Genomic DNA, 26,978 nt, shown 5'->3' with positions numbered 1-26,978 from the left:
CTTGTTGCTGGGTAACCAAGATGAAGCCTCCATCGAGGAAGAGTCAGTGAGTGTTCACTCTCACTGACTCTTCCTCGATGGAGGCTTCATCTTCTCACTGACTCTTCCTCGATGGAGGCTTCATCTTGGTTACCCAGCAACAAAGTAAACAATATAAGAACAGTAAGTATGTGACAAGCAAGATTTGTCATTTGTTTCAACACAGACATTAGAGTAGATAACGTAAAAGTGTCTACAAAAACATGTCCCCCCCCCCCCCCCCCCCCCCCCAACTCAACAAACCAGTCAGATTAAACAAGTCTGCATTAGTTGCTCCCAAACTGTCAATCATTGTGTTTAATTGGCTTTCAGGTGCAGGGAGTAATTCATATCTGCAAAAACCTTACAATAAATCTTAGATATGTCAAATAGGCTTTAGATATTCTATTGGTTAGGTATTTAACCAATGTATAGACTTTAGGTATTTGTTGAGTTATTATTAGTAGTAGTTATGATGTTTATATGTGGGAGTCCCACATATAGCTCGAAGCTATTCCCATCCATATAGTCCCACTGACAGAGTATCTAGGAAATAGCTTCGAGCTAAATCCGGCATGTTTACTAACTACATGACATAATGTTCAATTGATTCACTTCTTGTACACGTTCAGGCACACACACACACACACACACACACACATCTTTATGATATCATGAAATACAATACAATACAAAACAAATACACTCTGCTCTGCACTCGGTGGAAAGGCTGGTGGTGACGCGTGGTTAGATCTGCGGATTCTGCGCTGCAGAATGACGTGACGTCACGCCCTGCAGCCTATTCAAATCTCTCCGTCCAATGAGCGTTCTGTGGGCGCGGCTATCTTTGAATCCGCTCCTCCGATTGGTCTCGTGGCTTGAAAACATTCACTCACTACTACCGCTACGGCTCTAATCTCCTCCTTCTGGGTCGAAGTTTAGGAAAAAACACTAAAGTTTCATGATGAACCTAAAATGTAAGGATAGTGTAGTACTGTGTGGCTAGAAACACAATATCATATCATTGAATTATTCGCTGTACAAGTCGTGGAACAATAATAACAACAACAGGATTAGTTTCCCTTAAAGAAGAAGGAATAAAAGAAGAGAATCCTCCATTGTTCGAACTGGATCGTCTAACGTAAGTTGAGCAACAGCCACCAGCAGCAGCTAGCCTGTTCGGGTGGGTTTACTTTGTATCGGTCCGTTAGCCTGTGGGCTACAATGTAGCCACATCCACCCATCCGCCCACTGACTGACGGGTACTGACTGTGACAGTTCACTGTCACTGAGCTCAGCAAAACAACAGAGCATTTAAATATTAAGACTTTAGAAGAATTGTGACAGATCGTTGTCCTCCTCTGTCAGCAGCAGTGGTGGAAAAAGTCACATTTCTTGCTTAAGTTAATGTATCAATACTGCAATGTAGAAATGCTCTGTTACAGTACATGACAAAGTCTGGAATTCAAAATTTACTTGAGTACAATTACAAAAGTATTGGCGTCAAAATGTACTTAAAGTACCCATTTCACACGTTTTCAAACGTGTACATTTATTTTGAAAATAGCAGATCTACAAGCTCACAGTGCATTGTGAGCTTGTAGATCTGCTTTTTTCAAATGGCCGAAATATAGGGCTGAAGTGGTTAGTGTTTGTTAATAAATTATTACCAATTATTATTATTCCACCACTGTCTGTCAGTACACTAAATAGTTCAGGATGAAATTGTGATGCAATCATAGATATCTTATTGTCTTATTATAATGTCTGCATGGTGTTTTGCTTGGTAGTTGAGCTTGATACAGGTTGATTAATATCAGTTTACTAAGTTCCCATTACTTGCTGCATATAGATGTATAAGCCAAGGACATGTTATAGCAACGATTCTCAACCTACAGTATTACTTGAAGGACCCACGATTTCATATAATTTTAAAAACATCTCTGGGACCCTAATCTAAGAACATTTTTGTGTTGTTAGAAAAGATTAGTTATGATCTGGTCTGTCATTTGGTCCAGAATTCATTTTCTGTCTATGTACTGTAGGTACAGAGATAGAGATATCACGTGAACTCTGATCATATTGGCCATTCTTGTATATTCTCTGGTTGTATTTGGCATTTGTTTGTAATAATGGTGAAGATGAACTATCAATCATTTAGCTGGGGCCCTCATGGAACCCCCCAATGACCCCTGAGCTGGGGGGGGGGTCCCTGAATCAAGTTGTGAAACACTGTATTAGACTGTAAAATCAATCTCACCCTGCGTGTGCAAACGTACTTCATGGCCAATAAAAGAGATTGTGCTTCTGATTGCAGGTTACCAAGATTCCCCGTCCCTGTACAGAAGAGTTACCGGTCAGTATTTTTGGGACGGCGTCAGCTGTTGCTTTTGTTTTTGATGAGGGGCTGCTGCTGCTGCTTTCTGTCCTAATGCTGGTTGGTGTTTTCCATGTTTGCTCTCGGAGGCTGCAGTCAGTCACTATATAATACATCAATGGGCTATAAATACAATAGAGAATGGACCGCATCCACTGTGTGTGTTTAAGGTGACATCATGCCCTGTTTGTCAATGAAGTAGCCACTCATTACCTCCCACAGAGCTATCTTTAAAAGACAGCGCCTTAGTTGGTGGGGCGTGCCGGTACCTAACCACATAATCTCAGTGTCCCTGATGTGATTCCGGATTGAGAACTGCCTGTGTTGCACATTCTTCTCCTTCTATGCCCTCAGTTTACCATATTACTACTAGCAATACGTGCCTTTAAAGCAGTGGTTCTCGAAGTGGGGTCCGGGGACCCCCAGGGGCCCTTGATGTGGCTCCAGAGGGTCCCCAGCTAAATTATTTGTAACTCTGGAGGGTATAAAAGTAAAGAAAGTGCCACACACTCATAGCCACGATGCAGGATTTATTTAAAGAAATACCCAACGTTTCGAACTGGAAAGGTCTTCTTCAGGGATCTTACGGGTCCATTTGATTCCATTTGTACACTCTCAGAGTTATGAGGGGTCCGTGGCATAGTGCATTGTAAACTGGGGATCCTCAAAATGAAAAATAATCACTGCTTTAAAGACAGCACTTAGTTTCCTTCACATTGGCCGTAGTCATGGATCACTTATCCTTTTAAACCACTTCTTCATACATACTGGAGGGCTGTCGTGCACAGCACACACACCCATTTGGCACACAATACTGGAAAAGGCTGCATGAACACTGGCAGACGTTGATTGTTAATTATAAACATATGCAGGGAACATGTAGTGCACAGGCTCCCAAAGCCTTGGGCTTTACTTTGGATCATGATAGTTCACATTCACCTAGCAGCACCAGGAGTAACAGGCTGAACCAAAAAAAAAGCTTTAAATAACATGTTTTATTTCTAGAAGAATTTGAGAAAAGTAGGGCTATGGCGTTCCAAGGTTTGTGGAGAATTAATCGAAGGTGCTCTTTGGCTCAAAAGGAGATAAAACTGCTGTAGGTTAAAACAAAAGCTTGAACGTGTCAGGCTTAGTTCATAACTGAACAAGTTACAGGGAATTGCCAATGCGAATATGTTTCGGCCCAAAAGTGGCCTTCATCAGGGCAGACAAGAGTCTGCACTTGGATTCATTCTTTTCTGTTTTTGTTTCGATGTTTAATTTCTAGTTTGAGTTAACCGCTTTCAACCTGGCATTGGGCATGTTATTATAGTCTAAAATGAGATCGTCAAACAACAGAAAAAAGTAGATGTACAAGCTAAACACGCCGCACAGCGACTTGTTGCAACACATAAAATAGGTGTATGGAGGAGTATAACCAGGGCGGGAAACCAGAAAACTAGCTTTTCATCGACCAGTGAGTGAGCCACAGTGGCCGGTAGATTCCATAGATTTGTCTTTGGTTACATAATACATTACAAGATGGCTGAGTGACAGGCAGTATTGACTAGCATTTGGCTGGTGGTTGCAGTTGATTTGCAATCATGACTAATGACTGAATGTCAGAGGTTGATAATGAAACCTCTGAAACTTACTGAAAGTTACTATCAGAAAAGTGTCTGTCGGACTTTAGTGTTGACCATATTCAGCACTTTGATTATGGTGTATTTAGTGCTTGACCTGGTCTATTACCCCATTCAATCCGGGAACGCATCTGTGTCATTTTAAGATTTCTTTGGCTGTTCAAAAATAGCAGATCTACAAGCTCATAGCGCGGCATGAAAAATCTTGAAATTTCCTTTGAATACATATATTTTTTTAAAGCGGACATTTGTAACGCAAATCTTTGCTTCAGGGGGGGTCCCTGGAACAAAATATTTTGAGATGGGGGGGGTCTGCGGCCAAATACATATATATCTAAAAAGGTTTTCTAAATCCTAACAGTATGTTGCTATATCAGTGGTGCTCCAACTTTTCCATGTCAAGGACCAGGATGACATGTATTTGGCCGCAGACCACCATCTCAAAATATGTTGTTCCAGGAACCCCCTAGAAGCACAGACCGGAGTTAAAAATGTTCGCTTTAGTTTAAAACATAGCCTATACTGTGTATATATTCAAAGATTTGCACTCATTTTCCACGATTTTTCCAAAAAATTGCAGATCTACAAGCTCATTGCATGGCATGAGCTTGTATATCTGCTATTTTTTAATAGCCAAAGAAATCTTAAAATGACACAGATGCGTTCCCGGTCTTGGATGGATTAAAGACACAATCACACTACCCTGTAGGTGCAATTCCTGCATTCTGTTCACTGTAGCTTTTGCTCCATATTACATCAAGCAGAATACATTAGAAGCAAGTGCTGTTACTGTATGCCAGATTTTTCACAAGTCCTCCTCACAATGGAATTACAGGATTTTAGGTTAAAAATCAACAAAATCCCCTATTAATCTCAGAGGAATGTCCAAGGCAACCACAAGGCCTTATTCAGTGGTCTGTATTTTTGCCAAAATGAGAATATGATGTTCCAGGGTGGGATGCTCCGTACTAGTGTAACTGTTATTGTTTTCTAGCAATAACACTAGTCCAGGGGTCTTCAACGTTTTCAGGCCAAGGACCCCCTAGCTGAGAGAGCGATGAAGCAGGGACCCCCTCTATATCGTATAAAATTGTGTTTCAGATTCAACTTTTTTGGTTTACTTGGTCTGCTCTTTTTTCCCTCTACACCAAACACCTCTTTGCCAAAAAATAGCCGATCTACAAGCTCACAACGCCTCGCAGCGCGAGGCGTTGTGAGCTTGTAGATCTGCTATTTTTTGGCTAAAGTTCTCCTCAGAAAAAGGGATGCTAGGGTTCAAGTGGTTAAGGTAAAAAAAATAAGTAACCATATCACACAAAGATTTGGCTGACCCCCTGTAGTAACTCTGAGGACCCCCTAGGGGTCCCGGACCCCCTGTTGAAGACCTCTGCACTAGTCATCGAGTTCAGGCCAGGCGTCGGTTGTTGCATAACGTACCAGGGTTATTCTCACAAGGCTGCATAAACAGTATATTAATTCAACATTGACCTTTTTGGTAATGTGACTTCTTATGAGAAAGACGCACGGCGCGCCTGATCAGTTTTCTGCCTTGTAAATCAGAAGTTCATGGTGATTGTTAAGTAGAACAATGTCTGCCTTCATGAAGAGAGTCCTAGAACGGGCATGCTGATCTGATATCAACTTGACGTCTTGCTCAAGCTGATATGGTGATGTGACCTTCATCACTAATTCTCTAGATTAATACTCCTATTCCTGGAAGAATGACATAGTCTCCCTGAGGCCGGCGTCATGCCTGTGAAAAGCTTAATACACACAGTGGCACACTGCAACCAACCACAGATGTGTGTTGTTTTCTAACTGTGGGCTGGGTGCAAAATCTAAGCAAAACAATTGTAAAACCCACTTTGGCTGCTATGTGAGCGGCTGGGGTTTATTATATTTGCATATTTCTTGATTGAGGGCATGATAATGGTGATTCAAAAATCAAAATGCTTAATCTTGTAATCTATCCTGCATTGAAATGTCTTCAATTCCATAGAACTTGAATGTATTTATTTGGAATAAATAAATAAACAGGAATTAGAGTAGTTGTGGTGACCTCCCTAGAGTTACATTATTTATTTATTAGCACCTTCTACTAGCTTGTAGATCTGTTCTTTTTGGCAAGTGACACCAACGTACTACAGACCACGGAATACAGATACATTTAGGCTTTGGCGAGCAAGTGGGCGTGTTCACTATGACCTCATGTGGGAAAGGGCCAACAGTCGCCTTTGGTCCTTCCATGGTGTCTGAAGGCTATCTTTGCTTATCTCTGTCCCTGGCTTTGCTGGGAAATTTCCCACACACTATTATCTGTAAATTCTGCTATGCTCTTCAAAGTGGTGTCTGGACTTCTTCACCTTTTTTTTTCCTTCTCTTTTTTAAAATTCAGCACCCTTCTGCCTCATGGATCTTGCGGAATGTTAGTCAACATAGGAAATAGGAATTGATTTCCCGTAGTTGATTTAATCAACAAATCTGTAAACTAGTGTTTGCTGCATACAATCGTGCAGAGACCAGCCTTTTCAAGTTGTTGAGTTGTTGAGAACTGAACATTGTAATGTTGAGTTACTGGCTATTGAAAGTTATAGACTACTGGCAGTGGCACAATTAAAGGGTTATAGCTAGAGTTGACAAGAGATGAACATGGAAACATGGAATAAAAAAGACTAATCATCTAATAGGGGTCACGGGTGCAAGAGTTAATTGAACTAATCGATTTCATAAAAAAATTATAGCTAATCGAAATACCGAAAACAACAGATCTACAAGCTCACCTGTGTCACTCGATGTGACGCGCCGTGAGCTTGTAGATTGGATATCTTTGGTATTTTTGCAGACACCATTGAAGACATTTAAAGTATTAAAAAAAAGGGATTAAGTGGTTAATCATCAGACTAATTCAGTCGATTATAAAAACAACCCCCCTAACATCCACAAAATGTGCTTCTCGATTATTCGATTAATACAAAAATGTATTGATTGTTGCAGCTCTACATCTACTAATTAATTTAATTGATTAATTGATTAATCTACTTTGAGGGGACAGCCCCAGTAATTCATGCACTCTGGAATAGATCCATCCAGCCCCATGCCCTGCATCTCTGCTTGCTACAGATCTACGCACGTACGTACCGTTACATCCCAAAGCATTTAGCTCTCATTTCATCACACCTGTGTGAGCCTGTAATGCGTTGAGTCATTGCCTCTAGAGTCTACAGTCTAGAATAGATAGGGCTGTCACGATTCCAAATTTAAGTTGGCGATTAATTGTCACTCAAATAATTGCGATTAATTGTGTGTTTGGCATTGAACATTGGAACATGTAAATAAAAACGTAATTTCTGTTTGTCTTTTAGGCTTCGTGAAATAAGAAAATTACACCGGGGGCAGATATGACAAATAACTTAAATATACAAAGAAATTACTGACATATTTATTAATTTTCAAAATAGTAGAAATAGTTGATCTACAAGCTTACAACGCGTCACGAAGTGACGCGTTGTGAGCTTGTAGATCTGCTATTTCTACTATTTTTGGAAAATGTTTGAAAATGTATGAAACATTTTCAACATGGATACGATTATGACAATTAAGCAAGATAATTGCGATTATCTCAAATAGTTGCGATGTAATGATAATTGTGACAGGCCTAAGAATAGATTGACAGCTTGCATATGATAGAAACCCCCTCCTCCACTCCCCCCATCCTTTTTTATTACTTTTTTTTTGCATCACCCACCCTCTCACTCACTCCCTGCTTGCCCCGCACGCTGCTGTTTGGTTGGTGGTTGCCATGGCGTCAGCGTGGCCACAAACGAGGCTTCACACACAGCATCTTGTGTTCTCTTCACAGAAGGGCCACAGAGAGAGAGAGAGAGAGGAGAGCGACGGGGCAGTGACGCAATCCCCGTAAAGTAAACGAACGCAGCCTGACGCTCCGGTCCCGGAGCCCTGCAGCTCTGTGTCCCACACAGACACACAGTGGAACAAACGCGTTTTTGTTAACTTTTTTTCTCTTTTTTCAGCCTTGCTTTTGGGCTGGCACACATTCCTTTTGACTAAAGAAGGACTTTAAAAATAACTTTTAATTTTTTTGTGTTTTCAAACGCAAGCGTTCTATATACTGGGATTTCCCCCTCATGTTATGCACTTCAATGGATGACAGTGGCTCATTGGTTAGCATGCGAGCGGAGGAGTCGTCTTATCATGTCCGCTACAGGTAGGCATCTCGTGTCTCAACTAGACTAATAGTATACCTGTATTACTTACTGTATAGGACTGTAGTAGAAGATAGACCAGCACTTTTGTGTTACCTTTTCATTAAACCACTTAAAATTTTGTAACACATTTTTTTTTTAAATAGCCGATCTATAAGCTCACAACGCGTTGCGATGCAACGCTTTGTGAGCTTGCAGATTGGCTATTTTTGCCATACCAGTAAGAATAAAATAGAGCTTAAAGTGTTATTAAATGCTTTGGAAGGAAGAATTTCCCTTTACGTTTTTTGATGCTTCTCTTGCATCATCATATTTTCCAGGTTCCCTCGTGTAATTGAGGAAATTACGCTATCGTTTCTGAGTAATCTGAGCTCAGGAATTAAAGTTAAATTACAGGGGTCTGAGTGAGTAAGAGTTCCGTTTTATGACTTCTGTGCATTCGTTGTCTCACAACAACAGGTGAGTGACTTCAAAACGGTAGCACCGTCTGTCTGCCAACAGGTGTGACCTGGCAAACCGCAAGCAGCCGGCATCAATATTTAACCAAGCCTCTGAAACATTCATTTGACGCCGGCTTTGTTTTAGTTCACACGGGTTCATTCCGTTTCTTTCTCAGTCCCAACAGCCCACTAGTATCTGACCTATCCAATTAATCTCCTTAACGTGGACCGTCCAGCTCTATAATCTGTGTGGTGTCCCCTGTCTGTCCGGTCGGTCCACAGACACACACCGCTCCAGTAATCTCAGGTGACCGCTAACCGGGTCGGGAGGAGAGCTCTCCAAAACAGAGACAAGCAGATTAGCCGATAAAACGCTGACTTGATAGTTCCCTTGAGTTGCCCACTGGCTGGGGGGGTTAAGGCTAATATATCATGCAATACACAGCCTTCAACTTCATCTACGATTAGAGGTCTTTAAATACCGGGGGCTTTTTGTATTGCGCAGTTAATTCCCCCCAAAAAAACAGATGTGTTGTTACTTGTTAGTGTCATGATAACATCCACACTGAATGTGAATGTTCATTTTTTTTGTACTAATGGGGTAGGAGAAACATCTATTTTTTTGCAAATCTTTGAATATATTGTAATTCAAATCTTTGCTTCATGGGGGTCCCTGGAACAAAACATTTTGGGATGGGGCCGGGTCCGCGGCCTATCTACAAATGTTTTCTAAATCCTAACAGTATGTTGCTATATCAGTGCTGCTCCAACTTTTCCATGTAAAGGACCCCCAAAATATGTGTTTGGCCGCGGACCCCTGAATCTCAAAATATTTAGTTCCAGGGACCCCCCCAGAAGCAAAGATTGGAGTTACAAATGTTCACTTATATAATATAATATAAATATAAAATAAATATAAATTCAAAGATTTGCACACATTTTCATGATTTTTCAAAAATAGCAGATCTACAAGCTACAAGCTATTTTTTGAATAGCCAAAGAAATCTTAAAATGACACAGATGCGTTCCCGGTCTTAATGGGTTAATGTACTGTGTAGAAGACTCCTCTCAGATGCACCATGTGCCTCTGGTGCTGTTTCAGGTAGGCTGGTTATGAGCAGAGTGCTGGCGTGTTGCTGCTTGTGTAGTAATAAACAAAAAGAAGGCTAAGTTTAAGTCCACAGCCTAATGTTTAGATCATCCGGCTATTCAGAACCCCTGTTGTTTTCCTGCAAAAATTACAGGCTTGCCGAATGAAGAAACGAGCTGCGTGGTTGAGGTCGCAGGGTGTCTCCTTGTCATTGTCTGTATAACGACGTAGTTGGCTTTTAAAAACCATTAGCCTGTTCAAAACAGCCTAGATTAGCCTCTGTCTCTGCGATGTGTCACTGCAAAAAAACACTGGGTGTGCACGGCCGGGGCGGGAGGGAAAGTTAAAGGGAACAAAATGAAAGGGACGCAGGATTTGAAACTATTCTCACATGTTACAAAATAGTAGGCGATTTCATTTCGACATCAGAAAGTTTGCAAACACTGTTGCAATTGTTGCTGTGTGTGCAAACAATTCTGCTTATAATCTGAAATGGATCAGACAATCCCTCTGGTATGGTATCCACCCCCAACCCTGTGTAACCTCATTTCACACATCATCAACCATTTAAAGGAATACGGTTCAACCCCAAAATTACTTCTTTTTTTTTACCCTATCAATTACTCACCCCGTGAAGCCTTGAATTCTTGGAGATTTTTTGTTTGTGTTTTCTTCACTTCATGAAGTATTGTCTTCGTTTTTGGATTAATCATTCACCGTGAGGGAATGCGTGATAAAAAATAGGGAACTCAAGGCTTTACTCAAGGCTTAACGGGGTAAGTAATTTATAGGGAAAAAAAGTGATATCTGGGGTGATGTATTAATTTAATCCTGAATTGAATTATACTTTGTTGTGCGATGGTGCAAAAAATAGCCAATCTACAAGCTCACAACGTGTCACATGTTGTGAGCTTGTAGATCTTTGCTGCACGAGCGGCACGACACCGGCATACGAAGAACTATAAACTTAAGCACATAAGCCTTGGCTTTTTGTGACTTTTCACCTATAAATGACATGACCAAGATAGGGACAGCAAGTTGAAAGAGGTTAACAGTTTAGCCTGCTCAAGGATCAAGTCAGCAAATTGCTCAAACAATCTTGTGTTATTGAATAAAAGACTATTAAACACAATTAAAAGAGGGTGAACGCTGGTGCTGTGCAACAACAGCCCTTTACCCAACCACGTTGCTGTCTGACCCGTGCAGGAAGGAAGCGCACTGCCTCCCATAACAAACAAACTGTGATAAACCAGCACCATTGTTCTCATTGTTGCTGGTGGAAGGAAGTGGCTAAACAGAATTCCTTGCTGGAAAGCTTCCCTTTGATAGAGATTCTGTTCCTCGGGTTTGGGGTGGATAACAGTCGGAATTTTCTCTCAGCTAAGGACTTTCGATGATACCACCACCTTCTTCAGCCTTAATTTGAGCAATTGGATTCTATCACGTTGGAACCTCTCAGCAATCGAGTGAGCATAATATCCTCTGTAAGGCCAGACTGATGTATCAGCCATTATTTGACGGTTTTGATGACATCAGTATTGGCAATTACGCAGCCCACGTGTGCTGATTTTTAGCCAGTTTCTAACCCTATTTTAGGCATGTCATTATGGATAAAAATGTTCAAACATACCTTTTCATTTACTGTCAATGTACTTTTTTTGGGAGAGGGTTAGGTGGGAGGGTTTTTGTTTGTCTTGTGAGTTTGTTTGTTTTCTTTCAGAAAATCACTGTTTATCCTTTCCTGTAAGCTGTGACAATCCTAAAATACAGTAAAAATGTTCAAACATTTTCAAAAAATGCAGATCTACAAGCTCACAACGTAGATCGGCTATTTTAGAATTTTCTATTTTGGAAAAAGTTTTTCAAATGGAACCGTATAGATTTTTGTACTTTTTGATCAGATATATGTAGGTCAATAACTCAATATACATAGGTAATCAGTGCCTAGGACAGTGGTTCTCAACCAGTGGTCCGGGGACCACCAGTGGTCCTTGAGGGGGTTCCTGGGGGTCCCCAGCTAAATTATAGATATTTAGGAACCAAATGGACCCTTATCATAAGGGTCTTATGTGTCTGTAACTCTGAGAGTGTACAAATGGAACCAATGGAGTGTACAAATGGAACCAAATGGACCCTACGGGTCCATTTGGTTCTATTTGTACACTCTCAGAGTTAGATTAACATTGATTTTACAATATAAATTGGGGTCCTAGAGATAGAAATGCCATAAAATGGGCGTCCATAGCCTAATGCATGTCAAACTGGGGGTCCTTGAAATGAAAATGTTTTCAGAATCACTGCTAGAGCCGTAAAAATATCTTCTCTTATTGGGGTCCCTGGCATATATTTTTAAATGGGGGTCCGCAGGCTAATAAGTGTCATTTTGGGGGTCCTTCACATGAAAAGGGTTGAAAACTACTGGTCTAGGACTATCCAAAATGTGGCTCAGCATCGCTGCCCAAAAATCTGGCATGAGTTCAGTTGGGCTCTAATTCTCTGAAGCTTAGCCAGGGCTTTGAGGTGTGTGTGTGTACTACTTGACATATGAGTGGGAGACGGTTTGTAATCAGAGGTCTCTCTGTGCTGTGCTTCAGGATGGAGGCGTCCTGTCTGGAGCTGGCCCTGGAGGGCGAGCGCCTCTGCAAGGTGGGCGACTACCGAGCGGGCGTGTCCTTCTTCGAGGCCGCCATCCAGGTGGGCACGGAGGACCTGCAGGTGCTGAGCGCCATCTACAGCCAACTGGGCAACGCCTACTTCCACCTGCACGACTACGCCAAGGCGCTGGAGTTCCACCACCACGATCTCACTCTGACCAGGTCAGATCTACAAAAGAGCACACGTCTATAATATATATATATATATACTAACTCAGGGGTCTTCAACAGGGGGTCCGGGACCCCTAGGGGGTCCTTGGAGTTACTACAGGGGGTCCACCAAATCTTTGTGTGATGTGATTTTTTTTTTTACCTTAACCACTTGAACCCTAGCATCCCTTTTCTAAGGAGAACTTTGCCAATTTTTTTTGGCAAAGAGGTATAGGTGTAGAGGGAAAAAAGAGCAGACCAAGTAAACAAAAACAGTTAAATCTGAAACACAAATTTTATACAATATAGAGGGGGTCCCTGCTTCATCTCTCGCTCAGCTAGGGGGTCCTTGGCCTGAAAACGTTGAAGACCCCTGTACTAACTGACAATGCTAACCGGTTTATTGTAGGGATGCAACGATTTGCTCATGATTTGATATGTCAAACAGGTGTGACGTTTGTTTTTTGTTTTTACAAAAAGAGATTGCAGACACATTATGACTGTTAAGATAATAATACTAACAACTTTATTTATAGAACGCTTTTCTATACATGAGTCTCAAAGTGCTGCACAAATATACTGTAGGACAGAATGCACAATACAAAAAACCTAGGTGAACAGTGAGCTTATACTGTAGGCTGGCTATTTTCAGGCTTTAGGTTTCAGTTTAGGTCACGAGGTCGGGTGTATGACCTGACCTTGTGACTCCCAGAAGTCCATTTCACCAGATGAACAACAAAAGGATTGCTTGCAGTGAACAAGCAAAAGCAAAACTAGGTTCTGCACTCAGCTGTTTTCACTTTCCCGATTTAAATTGTCACATATTAAGTATCGATAATTATCTGTCTTGCGATGCATTGTTTACATCCCTACTTTGTGGTGTTTCTTTACGTTTCACATGTAATACTTATGTCCCACACACAGGACCATAGGGGACCTACTTGGTGAAGCTAAAGCCAGTGGTAATCTTGGCAACACATTGAAGGTGCTGGGCCGCTTTGAAGAGGCTGTGGTTTGCTGCCAGAGGCACTTAGACATAGCCAGGGACATGAGTGACAAGGTGAGGCCATAGTGTATATATCGTCACTGTCAGTGGCAAAAACCTTGTATAATGTCCAATGCTGTTAATTTTCAGGAAATGGAGGAAAAAAAACTGTTCCAATGGATACAATGTAGTTATTATTTAGTCACAAGCTCTTGCTTAAATATTTATAAAAACCTGCAGACACACGTAACCACTTTCGCTTTCAATTATGTTTCACAAATAGCGAAGATAGCAGATCTACAAGCTCACAACACGTTGAATTGCAACCCGCTGAGCTTGTAGAAAGGCTATTTTCGCTATCTTTGCACAACACTTGAAATATGGAGATAAGGTTTCTGCCCGATAGCAACGATATGAAATATAACTGCTGAAGGATGATGGGAATGATTAATGATTAATTGAAACCTCTTAGCTTTATGTGAAGCTCTAGGGCTCCTTCTGTGTCAGAGTTGACATATTGTACCTCGCATGTGTCTTTCAGGTGGGCCAGGCAAGAGCACTGTACAATTTTGGAAACGTGTACCATGCTAAGGGCAAGAGTATCTGCTGGAGCGGAGCAGAGCCTGGGGAGTTCCCTGAGGAAGTCATGGAAGCTCTAAGGAAAGCTGCCGAGTATTATGAGTAAGTCACCGTGTCGTGTTGTTCTAGAGTGCTACACGGGTGACGTCTTTAAGTTAGCCAGCCATGCTTTCCCACCGAATTAGGTTGGATAAATGTAAGCAAATTCCCTCTATAGAGAACAAAGGCTTATGATATTCTCACTCTTTGTTCAACAAGATAATCTCCATAAATCAACACCCTTTTTTAACAATTTGTATGTTTAAAAGGGCATAACATCTTAAAAATTCAAGGTTGAGATATTGACGGGTATAATTTATGTTGTAGAATAAAACAGGAAACTTTCTTAGGCCTATGTTAACCACATATCTTATTTTCTGCATACAATGAAAAACCCTATGATAAAAAGCATTAAAGATCTGGCTAGGGAATCCATTGCAAGTTCACTCACTTCTGGCTTTAGAACTACAAACTGTAGCTCTGTATGGTGTGTAGCTGGGAGTAAATAAACAGGGTTGATGGCTTATATACAGTAGATAGAACTACGTAAACCATGTCACAGAGTTGTTGACTGACCACTTGGTCGCTTGTGTTGTTGTTTATTTAGGGCCAACCTATCCATAGTGAAGGAACTCGGAGACCGGGCTGCCCAGGGTCGAACCTACGGTAACCTCGGCAACACATTCTACCTGCTGGGACGCTTTCGCAACGCAGTGGCCTCCCATGAACAGGTATGATGCAAATCCCATTCCCTCTCCTAAAAAATGTTTTATGTTTGCAAGACCTGTGGGGTATATTTCAGTCCACAGAAAGACGTGATAAGCTCAACCCAGTGAAGGTCTGCAGGTGTTGAAGAGAGAGTAATTCCAGATTTATACTTGGTTGCACATGGGTGTCGCGCACCGGAAATAGCTGCTGTGCTGCGGCGCGTCGTGAGCTTGCAGATCTGCTATTTTAACTCATCAAGATGTTTCTTTTTTTCCGTTTCACAACCCAGCGGCTGCTGATAGCCAAGGAGTTTGGCGACCGCTCGGCAGAGAGAAGGGCGTACTGCAACCTGGGGAATGCCTTTATCTTCTTGGGGGAATTCGAAGTGGCGGCTGAGCATTACAAGTAAGGAGCCCCGCCTCCTTGTCAGGCACCCGCCCCAGACATGCATCTGCTGTTAATGAAGTTTGGTGACTCTTGCTCATAGGCCAGCTGAAACAACAACAGTCTCTCTTTGGAGTCCTAACGCAGTCCTAAACAGCTTAGTTTGGACAGACGTGGCAACGACAGCACTTCTCAGATGTTAAACCCATGAACACATAGTGTCCGGAAGGCCAGCAGGCAAAGATGATGCAATTAATGAGAGCCTTATACTGTATCTTCAATATTTCCTTCAACAAATGTATAGCATTGGTTGCACATGGGTTATTTAAAAACAGCTGCAATTAATCTATTTATTTTGTTGTCTATATTTAACCAGAGAAAGAAAACTAAACTAACCTATTTCTCAAAAAAGGCAAGAATTATTTTTGCATTGACTCTGCTAAGTTGTTTGAACTAATTATGTGCCAATCTCCTGCAGTAGAGATTGTGAAAGCAGACCCTTGGAAACAGAGTGTAGTTTTCAGTTAGTATGCCTAATAAATTAGGTAATAGTAACGCACTGTATTTTAGAAGTTTGCATCGGCATCCAGAATCACAGTTACTGCATAACAGGTGTAAAGTAAACCCTACTGGAAACTTGTATTGCGATATCGGTATCAGTATCGATCGATTAGACCATACAGTCAATCGTTTATCGGCTATCGGCCAAAACAACTCCAGGTGAGTTCATTGTGTTCTGAAGGAGTGTGGATGTTGTTTTTTCAGGAGGTGCTTACAGCTGGCCAGGCAGTTGAAGGACCGCGCCGTGGAGGCCCAGGCCTGCTACAGTCTGGGCAACACCTACACTCTGCTGCAGGACTACGAGAGAGCTATCGACTACCACCTCAAACATCTCATCATAGCCCAGGACCTCAATGACAGGTACACACAGACCGGGGTGCATTTACTAATCATTACTACAACAGAAAACTGTTGGAGTTATGCTTAATGCATGTTGCGTACTCGATCGCTTGACAGAGTCGTGTGCCAAAAAATTGCCGGTCTATAATCTCCAAACGCGTCACCATGTGATTGTAGATTGGTTATTTTCGGCGAGTAACTCCGTCGTACAATGACGTATGAATCAGGCTTAACCTTGACTCTCCAGATTTTGCATTTACCATTTTACTACAATATTTCAACATTATCATAATGCAACAATTCAGAGCGATAACCTTCTTCACTACAGTGTTTCTGGGTTCATGGCAGCATTGTCAGTGTCTTTATTAACAAGATGCCCGAGTTGTTTGCCAAGCATGATTCTCAGTCGCAACAAGGATGCCAACCCCTGTTGACAAATTACCGTACATAATTACTTGCTTAAAGCCAAGAGAGCTTCATCTTTTGATGGCGTTTCTGTATTTAGTTTTGATTTTATGGGGTGGGGTAGCTAAACCCATGCCCAATCCTCCTCCTTTTTCAGTGTGGGCCTGGGACAGTCCTTCTGATGTCACATGCCCACATACTTTTTTTTTTCTGCCTCCATTAAAGGTGCTGTAGGTGATCTTTTGTTGTTAACATAAATGTTAAATAGCTCTATATTATACTATATATATTCTGATAGTAATCATTGAGTGTTTGTTCACTAACAGCGTCTCCTCGTCTCCAGCTCTTTAGTAAACAGAAAATATATTTTCAGTAGGGATACCTATTTTATCCAATCAGGAGAGAGAACTCGTACAGTTACAAGATACAGGATAAACAACTGAAAAGTGAGGAACAAAATTGGAAATTAAACACTATTCAATAGGAGCTTATAGAAGGGTTCTCTCTCTCCTGATTAGATCAAATTGGTGTCCCACCTGAAATGTATTTTTTGTTTAATAAAGAGCTGGAGAGACAGTGCGATGCATTTGACTGAACAAACACTCTATTATACCATTTAAAAAGAGAGAAAATAGAAGCGCTGCAGGGATCAGTCAGTGGCTCTGATAGATAGGTGCTTTTTGGTGATACAGGTAGGAACATATGAACAAAAAAGGGTTTTCAAAGAAGTACCGTTTCATTCCAAAAAGGTGTGGACTGCAGACTTGCGAAGAAAGTGATTCCAAGGCACTCAAAAATATGACATTTATTTTGAGCAAGGCAACAAATTACGACCTAGAAGGTCTTTGAGACAGAACCTGATGAAGACCTTCTAGGTCGATATGCGTTGGTCATAATTTGTTGCCTTGGTCAAAATAAATCTTATATTTGTTCACCAAAGATGGAGTGCCTTGGAATTATTTTCTTTGCAAGTCTGCAGTCCACACCTTTTTGGAATCAAGCAGTACTTCTTTGAAAACCCTTTTTTGTTCACTCTATACTACCAATGAAGATTACTATCAGCCTTAACCTTTGAACACAAACCTTTGTTTTAAAAAAATATAATATACTGTGAATTAGTAGCAAGGAGCCAGAGATTCTCTCTGAATCATTGTTTATGAGTTTACTATTCACCTCTGTCAAATATTCAGCCCACTCAGGGCTCAACTTGTCAGTGTGCTCTCGTCCACATAATCATACCGCAGTGGGTTTAGCCTACCTCCTCTCTACCCTAAAATCTTTTTAAAAAATAACTTAGAGCTCAGCCCACGCCATCTCATGGCAGGACAGTTTGGTTGTTTTGACCGTAGCATTTCTGTGTTGGATGGTGTGGATGTTTGTTGCTGCAGGATCGGGGAGGGCCGGGCGTGTTGGAGTCTGGGGAACGCTCACACAGCACTAGGGAACCATGACCAAGCCATGCACTTTGCCGAGAAGCACCTGGAGATCTCCAAAGAGGTACGAACAAAAAGCCCAAAGAGGTTAACCACTACAGCCCTGTTTTAATGCTACAGCTTACGTCAGTGTCGCACAGAAATATCTGTAAGCTCACAGCTTGTCGCATCACGACACCTTGTGAGCTTGTATATCAGCTACTTTAGCTATTTCTGAAAATGTGTTTTCGACTTTTTAATGCCCAAAACAATGACGCCAGGTTAAAAAGTGGTTCATTCTATGCATAGATTTACGGTAGAATATCACTGAGGCAAAAGCTTCGAGATCTGATTTACAGAATTATTTATTCTGCGATACAGAAACCGTTCTACTTTTAAGCGTGCACATTTTGTAGCTTCCTAGTGGATACTTGCCCATAAGAAGCATTTAGACTCCACAAGGTGGAACTCATTACATGGTTCATAAGTGTCTCAAGGTTCAACCTCTGTTCCCAGTAACATCCTGGAAACGCTAATAAATCCCAGTGCTGAACCTCTCCATCTGTGTGTGTTTGTGTTTGCTTGCAGACTGGAGACAGGAGCGGGGAGCTCACAGCTCGTATGAACGTGTCGGACCTCCAGACGGTTCTGGGTCTGAGCTACAGCACCAACCACTCCACCCTGTCAGAGAACAAGGACCTAGACCATAATAACGGTACACACACACACACACACACACACACACACACACACACACACACACACACACACTGCTTCAGCTCCTATTTCTTAAGCCTCATCCTTAAATGAGTAGTTCAAGCTAAAAAATACTTATTTTCTATCCCATGGAGCATTGAATTCATGGAGATTTTTTTGTTTTTGTCGCATTCCTAAGCCAATCATTTTATGACCGTCTGTCTCTCCAGAAGGAGACTCAAAGGAGACTCTTTGAGTCACCTACCGGATAGCCTCGGAAACCCAGCCATTTTTTTTGTTACAAAAGAAAAAAGTCTGGGGGAACGATGCAGGAACGATGGTCTTTGAAGCTTGTTATCTCCTAACCATTCAGAGTGCAGAGGGGCGTCGCTCTAAATTTGGTGACGTCAGCCTGCTCCGTGCACAGACCGGGGGGGAGGGGGGAGGGGGGGGGAGGCGGGGACATAGATTGGTGAAGCAATCGGAGGACGCGCCTGCTCCGGGCGCCTGGGTTTGGATCCGCCCTTCGAGACCATGGATTGCTCTCGTTCTCTCAGTCTACCTACCGGATACATTAGCATCTTTCCGCCAGTCATGCTTAGGAATGCGACAAAAACAAAACATCTCCATGAATTCAATGCTTCATGGGGTGTGTAATTGATAGAAAATAAGTATTTTTTGGGGTGAACTACTCCTTAAAGCTTACTTTATGTTCCATCGCACGACAGTGTCAAAACAGATTTTTAAGTTTGACGCCACGTGTTAACTTGAAATTGTGCTTGTATAACTATACTTGTTGTGAGGCCAAATGTCCCCACAATTATAGTAGAATTTGAGAAATAGACATTATGAGGACCATTTTCCTGGCTATTTTCTGCCATTTTCCAATGTCGTCCTAAAATCTTGATGTCCTCACAAGTATAATAACACCCTGTGTGTGTGTCTCAGGAGCCCGGCCGAGGACGAGTCGCAGACACAGCATGGAGAATCTGGAGCTGATGAAACTGACTCCAGACAACAAGATAAACGTATGAATCGTGCTCCCCTCTCCTCTTTATCAGACAGTGTTGGGCTAGATACCTTGAAAGTGTAATAAATTACTCCTTTAAAAAATAATCGTGTCACTTTACTTGGTATGAAAAGTGATTATTTACATTACCCCTAGTATTACAATATTACCTCTGCTACCACCCCAATAAGCCAGGGTTTACTGTGGATTTTAGAGCGGCTAAGAGGCGTTGCAGTAAACCACAGCCTCTCTGGGCTCATTGCTTTACTAAAACGTTACCAAAATATGGCAACATGAAAATCATAGTAGTGAAATCCCCACAATTTCACTTGAAAAAGAAAGTAGTTCCTGTGACTGCCTGCACAGACAAGGAAGTAGTTGCTGTTCAAATATTTTAGTGTACCAAGCGGAATTCAAGGACTGGAACTATGCATTTTCGAAAAACCAGTTGAGCCAGCTCCTCTTTAGAATCCACTTTATTGGAATCATTAGTTACTGTATTATACGTTTAGGCTGTTGTAATAGTTGTAGTTCATTACTGGGTAAAGTAATAATCTTGCATTATATCAGGGGTCTTCAACAGGGGGTCCTCCAAATCTTTGTGTGATATGTTTTTTTTTTTTACATTAACCACTTGAACCCTAGTATCCCTTTTCTGAGGAGAACTTTAGCCAAAAATAGCAGATCTACAAGCTCACAACGCCTCGCAGCGCGAGGCGTTGTGAGCTTGTAGATCGGCTATTTTTGGCAAAGAGTTATAGGGTGTGTACAGGGAAAAAAGAGCAGCAAAAGTTTATCTGAAACACAATGTTATTCAATATAGAGGGGTTCCCTGCTTCATCTCTCTCTCGGCTAGGGGGTCCTTGGCCTGAAAACGTTGAAGACCCCTGCATTATATATTACTTGACTTTACAGCCCAACACTGGTATCGACGCATTCAACACGTTCTGTTGCTCTTGCTCAGCTCCCACACTATGCCTCATAAATCACTCCTTCATGAACCTCTGAATGCAAAACCAGACTTCTTTTACATCATTAGCCAGGAATCCCTGTGCTTTTTTTTTGTTTTGTTTTTTACAACCATGGATAATCTCAACATTTATCGTTCTCCCTATTTCATATTTCACACGCTAGCATCCTCCAATCAGCTCCTTGCCTCATGTGTGTTTGGTTTTTTTTGGTTTAGTTTAGCGTGTATAACGTTGTTCCCGTGTGTTGAAGGGCCAGAAGTGGAACGGTGACATCCTGACCAAACAGTCGGTTCCCGCCCTGGCCAAGACCTCCTCCAAGCTGTTCTTCGTCAACCGCCTGCGGGGGAAGAAGCACAAGGCCGCCGGTGGCTCCACCAAGGTCCTCCAGGACACCAGCAACACACTAGACACCAGCCAGACGCCCACGCAGGGACCCCACAAGGTAGGCACTGGGACAGAGGGTCAACAACACTCAACCTTGATCCACGTCTAGGGACGTAACGAATGATGCATCGTGAGGGAGTTAATTAATAACGATACAAGTACTGTATGTGACAATTCAAATCGATGAATGTGTTGCGATGTGACAAATTGTGAGCTCATAGATCGGCTATTTTCTAAAAGTAAAATATATTAATTTGATACAGAAAAGGTCAGACAAATCAAATATGGATAATTATTTATTTTTTTGTCTGGGAAATAATTATAACGGGGATTGAAATAAATAGTGTAGCTCGGTTCGGCACCATTTCACAAAGCAGGGCAATGACAAAGTTGCCTGTAAACTGATACAAGCACCTGTGTGTGTGCAAGCGATCCATTTCGCACAGATGAGGACAAGAATAAAAGTGGTGCTCCTCTGACATAACTAACTACATTACTTCTGAGGAAAATGGTCAAGTAAACGAAGCTACATCAGAGATGTTTCCCCACCCCTGGAAATGAATCCATTAGAATGGTGGAAAGTTAACAGCCTTTTTCAACCAGGCTGGCAAGCTACCAGACTCTGTGTGTGTGTGTGTGTGTGTGTGTGTGTGTGTGTGTGTGTGTGTGTGTGTGTGTGTGTGTGTGTGTGTGTGTGTGTGTGTGTGTGTGTGTGTGTGTACACAGCTCTGTTGTCTGCAGTGAACCTTACGCTCAACAGACTGCACAATGGATTGATACCAGAATACGTTGACATGTTAATCTTCCTTAATGAAAATATGTAGACAGACTAACCTATTAAGCAGCCAGTAGCCTGAGTAGGTTGCTTACCACATTTGAGGTGCACAGATTATGACACAATTATTATTAAATAAACACTAATTCTGTTTTTTGTTATGTGGGTCATCATAATGTATTTCAGCCTTAGGCTACACTGTTGGAAATATATGTACAAAATATATATATACAGTATGTTTTTTTTTTAAAGGGAATAATTCACCAAATAATTATGTTGGCTAACTGGTTGCAAAACTACACATTTATGACATCTTTATCGTGAACCCAGCTTCTTGGATCGTATCGTATTTAATTGTGAGTTCAGGGTGTCGTTTCATCCCTATCCATGTCCCTTTCTAAAGCCTCTTATCGAAACCTTCTTTTCTCTGCTTGTGTTTTGCGTCTCAGCGAGTCAGTCCAGACATGCTGGGGGACGAGGGCTTCTTTGACCTGCTCAGCCGCTTCCAGAGCAACCGCATGGACGACCAGCGCTGCTCCATACAAGACAAGGGCAGTAGAATGTCCCTGAACGCCGCTCCACAATCACCGCCCAGAACCATGAGGAAATGTGAGTGGGCTCTGGGAACGTATACATCTGGGACCAGAAATGCCTCTTTGGACTGCCATTTAAACGCAGATGGTCAAAACAGCGAATATACTTAAGCCCCTGGCCAACATTATATGATGAAGTAGCAAATAGGGCTTAAAGGGAGCGTTAAATAGCTCTATATTCTAATCATTGCAACTGTATAGAGCAGGGGTCTTCAACAGGGGGTCCGGGACCCCTAGGGGGTCCTCAGAGTTACTACAGGGGGTCCTCCAAATCTTTTGTGATATGTTTTTTTTTTTTTTTTTACATTAACCACTTGAACCCTAGTATCCCTTTTCTGAGGAGAACTTTAGCCAAAAATAGCAGATCGTAGATCGGCTATTTTTGGCAAAGAGTTATAGGTGTGTACAGGGAAAAAAGAGCAGCAAAAGTTTATCTGAAACGCAATGTTCATCTCTCTCTCAGCTAGGGGGTCCTTGGCCTGAAAACATTGAAGGCCCCTTGTATAGAGTGTTCAGTAACTAGCGTCTACCTGTCTCTCCAGCTCTTTAGTATAAAGAAAATAAATGTTCAGATTGGGATACCAATTCTGTCCAATCAGGAGAAAGAACTCTGAAAAAACTGAAACAAAAAAAATAGCAGACAAAATTGGACACATAAAATTGGTAAATGAGCTTAGTGGTGTTCTCTTTCCTGATTGGATGAAATTGCTTAAATAAAAAACTTGACCTGAACATGTATTTCCTGTTTACTGAAGAGCTGGAGAGACGGTGAGAGAGACCCCTGTTATTGAACAAAAGCTCCACATCAATGATTGCCATCAGAACATTTAACACTTATTTTAACAAATACATATCACTTACACCTCCTTCTAACCAGTCAGGGAATAAATTAAAAAAAGCTCCCTTTGGACTTTTATTTAATTCCCTCTTCCTGTTTTCCTCTCTCCTCCCCATCTTCACTCTAGCGGCGTCGGATTCCGCAAACGTCTCGGGTGCGAGTTCGGCCGCTCGCGGTCGGAGAACAGACGAGTCGTCGGGAACGGGGGGAAGCTTGCCGGGCCTGAGGCTCAACCAGCACAACAGCCAGGCGGTTCTCAACCACCTGATGGCCAACGCTGACAACGCCGAGCCGGACGACGACTTCTTCGACATGCTCGTCAAGTGCCAGGTGAGCCGAGACACGTCTTCATTATAAGGAGGACAACTTCCACACTTTTCTGTGGATGCTGTTGATGTCGGTTTGGCCGATATATCCACCGTTATTTGACTTTTTTGACAACATCGATAATTTAGGCAGCAGATGTGGCCTAATTGTTTTAACCACTTTCAACCTGCCATCACTTCTTTGGGCACGAATGGTTGATCATATTTTATATTTACTTGTTCATTGAATATTTACATAGATGTAAGTAACTGTTCTTGTCATATATTTAAGTTAAATATATACTCTTTTCTTTTTGTTATTTTGTTTGGTTTTAGGTTAAATGTTCTCAAGTAGATTTTTTTTATTAATTCTAAGTTTTTCAAATTGATGAGAACATCTTGCACTTATTGACAAAACATTGTCATTATTGTCATCTCTTCAAAATCGTGATCGGCATCAGACCCAAAAATTTGGCATTGATCTTATTATACTTACTTATTTTTAAAACCAAGCTTAATCAGTTGAAGCAATAAAATCCTCATGGCGTACTACATTTAAATCATACTTCTCCTGCTCACAGAGACCTTACCAACAGTGATTATTACATGTACCAGTTGGCATTGGACGCAAGTTTCTCATTGGTGGAAACATATTTACGGTCTGTGATAGCTGTATAGTGTAGACCGTGGAACCTTAGAAGTAGTCCAAGGTCTGGAGAGGGCTCCACCCACAGAACTTTAAGATCAGAGCCAGCTGCAGATTCTTAACAAACACGATCATCAAAGGGACAATAATCCGCACTCACGAAATAGCTCTGAAGCCTACAGTATTTTGTGAGAGCGGATTGTTCCTTTGAAGACCGTAGAACAAACCCCAAGAAAGTTGGAGGAAGTTGAATATCAAAATAAGCTGGTTCCATGAGCTGGTTCTACGTACTTCCTTCCTGTTCTGCAGGCACCTCCCAGTGATGTCAGAACACTGGGTGGTGGCGTTGAACTAATTTGCTTCAGAGGTACAGAGAGAGATTAAGTTAAGTGGTTAAGTATTTTAGACATGCCACCCCTATCACTAATAAATAATGATGCCAGTTAACCCATTTTGGGCGGAAACCCCTAGTTGTAACTATACCTTTCAGGACGGGGACCCCTTTTGGGGTTCTTGTTGCTATGTACAGTATATAGCAATAAACATTTGTTGTAATTTTTGAATAAATATTGGACGTTTTTCAGAAAACGTAGTCCTCAGCCTCGCGTCCCGACGAGGCTGATCAAACCCCGGCCCTGCGTCCAAGTGACATCCTACAGATTAGACGACCAATGTTGGTCAAAACCAATGTTTTGACCAACATTTTTAATTGATTTAATTAAAAAAGTAATTACTGATATTTTTTGCTCAAATAAGTATTAAATAGCCCAATATTCTGATAGTAATCGTTGCTTTAGAGTGTTTCTTCAGTAACAGTGGTCTCTCCAGCTCTTTAGTAAACAGAAAATAAATGTTCATGTCGGGATATCAATTCTATACGATCGGGAGCTTGCATTTTTGTTGTTTTCAGAAATGGAAATGCACTCTTGTTCTAATGCAGTGGTTCTCAACCTGTGGGTCGGGACCCCCAGGGTGGTCCCCACATGATTTTCGACATCGAAAGTCATCGACAAACTATACTATAAAAACTGGTCAAACATTGGCCAAATTGTCAAATAATATAAGAAGGACGCAACAGTAACAGTGAGCTTGTAGATCTGCTATTTTCACAAAATTGAAAGCCTCAACTCCTATATTCCAAGTGGTTATCATGGTGGGGGGTCCGTTGCTTATCAGGTCCCCAGTTCAAATAGGATTATTTTGGGGGGGTCACAGCCTGAAAAGGTTGAGAACCACTGCTCTAATGTACTTGAGATTTAATGTATTTTGGCCACTCTGAATGTATTTTCTCCATGCATCCAAACTCTAGTCTATTATTCTGTGTTTAGATTAAAATCATTATAACGGTAATGGACTTAACTTAATTCTATACCCCCCCTCTTTCCTGCCAGGGGTCTCGTCTGGATGACCAGCGCTGTGCCCCCCCTCCTCCCCCGGCCCGCGGGCCCACCGTCCCAGACGAGGACTTCTTCAGCCTCATCATGCGCTCTCAGGCCAAACGGATGGACGAGCAGCGCGTCACGCTGCCCTCCTCCTCCTCCGCCGCCAGGCACGGCCCCAACTGAGTCCCGCTGCCCAGAGAGAGGCCGCCGACAGCGGGCACAGCGCCCGACAGATGAACCCCCAGAAGAGTGGACGTTTATCGCTGTCTTCCTTTCCCACAGCGATGACTCTACCCCGTTGTACAGCGGTGTCGCTCACTGAAAATAGCAGATCTACAAGCTCTCAAGTAGAGCCCGACCCATACGTATATTGGCTAGGCCGATATATCGGCCATTATAATTGAACTTTTATGATTTAATCGATAACAGCAGTTATGCAGCAGATTATTTTCGTGCTGTTTTTTAAAACCACTTTCAACCTGGCATGTCCTTATTTTGGGCATGTCATCTTAGGAGAACATTTTCAAACCTTAAAAAAAGAAATGGTTGAAAATAGCCAGTCTACAAGCTCACAATGCGTAGCATGTGGTTAACTTGAATACATTTTTTTTTTTATAAAATATGGATCAAAACTTCAGTAATAGGTGGTCTAGGCATTGGGCCCCAAAACTCTGGCCTCAAGTCGGGCTCTACTCACAATGCGTTGCATCACAGCTGTCAGAGGTGGGAACCAGAAGGGAACTTCAACTCTCTCTTTATTTGTCCTTGTAGACAACAAAGCACTGCCAGCGTTATGTAGGATATCCATTAGGGAAAAAGCACAACACTCACTTGGAAGTGAACTTTGGTTCAATGGATTGAATCTTTTTGTTTCAGCAACAAACTGGATTTGCACATCACTACGAACACATATCATCGGGAGTAGTTGTATTATACTATATCAGGGACAACACTACTTTTTTTTTGTTGGTTTTATTTGTAATGAATATGGATTCCTATAATTTCAGCAATACCCCAAAATGTATCTTTAGATACATGACTGCAGTTAACGTTTGTATTTTCTTTTTTTCCTTGACTGTTTTATGCTTCTGTAAATTGCCGTCCTGTGTCTGTTTGTATCAATGTGGTTTTGCTTGTGATGGTTGTTATGAGGTAGTGTAGATAGGAGAAAGGTACAGCACTCGTTCCATGTACTCTTTTATTTTTATTGTTTGTATGTCAGGTTTCAGTTAGGAGTGACCAAGGTCAGGTAAATTCATTCTAAAAGGCTCGTTCACACAAACTGTTTGATAAAAGAAAGATTTTGACCAGTGTACATACCCCAGTACTCTTTTGTACTACATGAATTTTGATTGAAAGCAGAGGAATAAAGCCTCTTTTATTTAGTGTAAAA

At 41.7% G+C, this 26,978-nt stretch overlaps 1 protein-coding gene across 3 annotated transcripts; it reads left to right on the top strand.

The window, feature by feature from the left end:
* The first annotated feature begins 935 nt into the window (after positions 1–935).
* On the top strand, positions 936–26,978 carry gpsm2 (G protein signaling modulator 2). 3 transcript variants are annotated; one of them, XM_084056581.1, is made up of 16 exons: positions 936–1,159; positions 2,336–2,374; positions 7,877–8,242; positions 12,365–12,586; positions 13,499–13,634; positions 14,101–14,240; positions 14,785–14,908; positions 15,175–15,290; positions 16,035–16,190; positions 17,963–18,071; positions 18,575–18,701; positions 19,631–19,710; positions 20,913–21,104; positions 22,271–22,430; positions 23,380–23,582; positions 25,595–26,978. In XM_084056581.1, the coding sequence occupies exons 3-16, from the start codon at positions 8,163–8,165 to the stop codon at positions 25,766–25,768; spliced, it is 2,019 nt and encodes a 672-aa protein (XP_083912707.1). In that variant the 5' UTR covers positions 936–1,159; positions 2,336–2,374; positions 7,877–8,162; the 3' UTR covers positions 25,769–26,978. The 3 variants fall into 3 exon arrangements, with proteins under 3 accessions (XP_083912707.1, XP_083912708.1, XP_083912709.1); XM_084056582.1 differs by lacking the exon at positions 7,877–8,242; XM_084056583.1 differs by lacking the exons at positions 936–1,159; positions 2,336–2,374; positions 7,877–8,242 and adding an exon at positions 10,889–11,236.

Source organism: Gymnoscopelus microlampas, assembly GCF_963454915.1.
Source record: "Gymnoscopelus microlampas genome assembly, chromosome: 5".
Lineage (NCBI taxonomy): Eukaryota > Metazoa > Chordata > Actinopteri > Myctophiformes > Myctophidae > Gymnoscopelus > Gymnoscopelus microlampas.
Note: the sequence above shows the minus strand (reverse complement) of the source record. Positions and strands in the feature narration are given on the sequence as shown.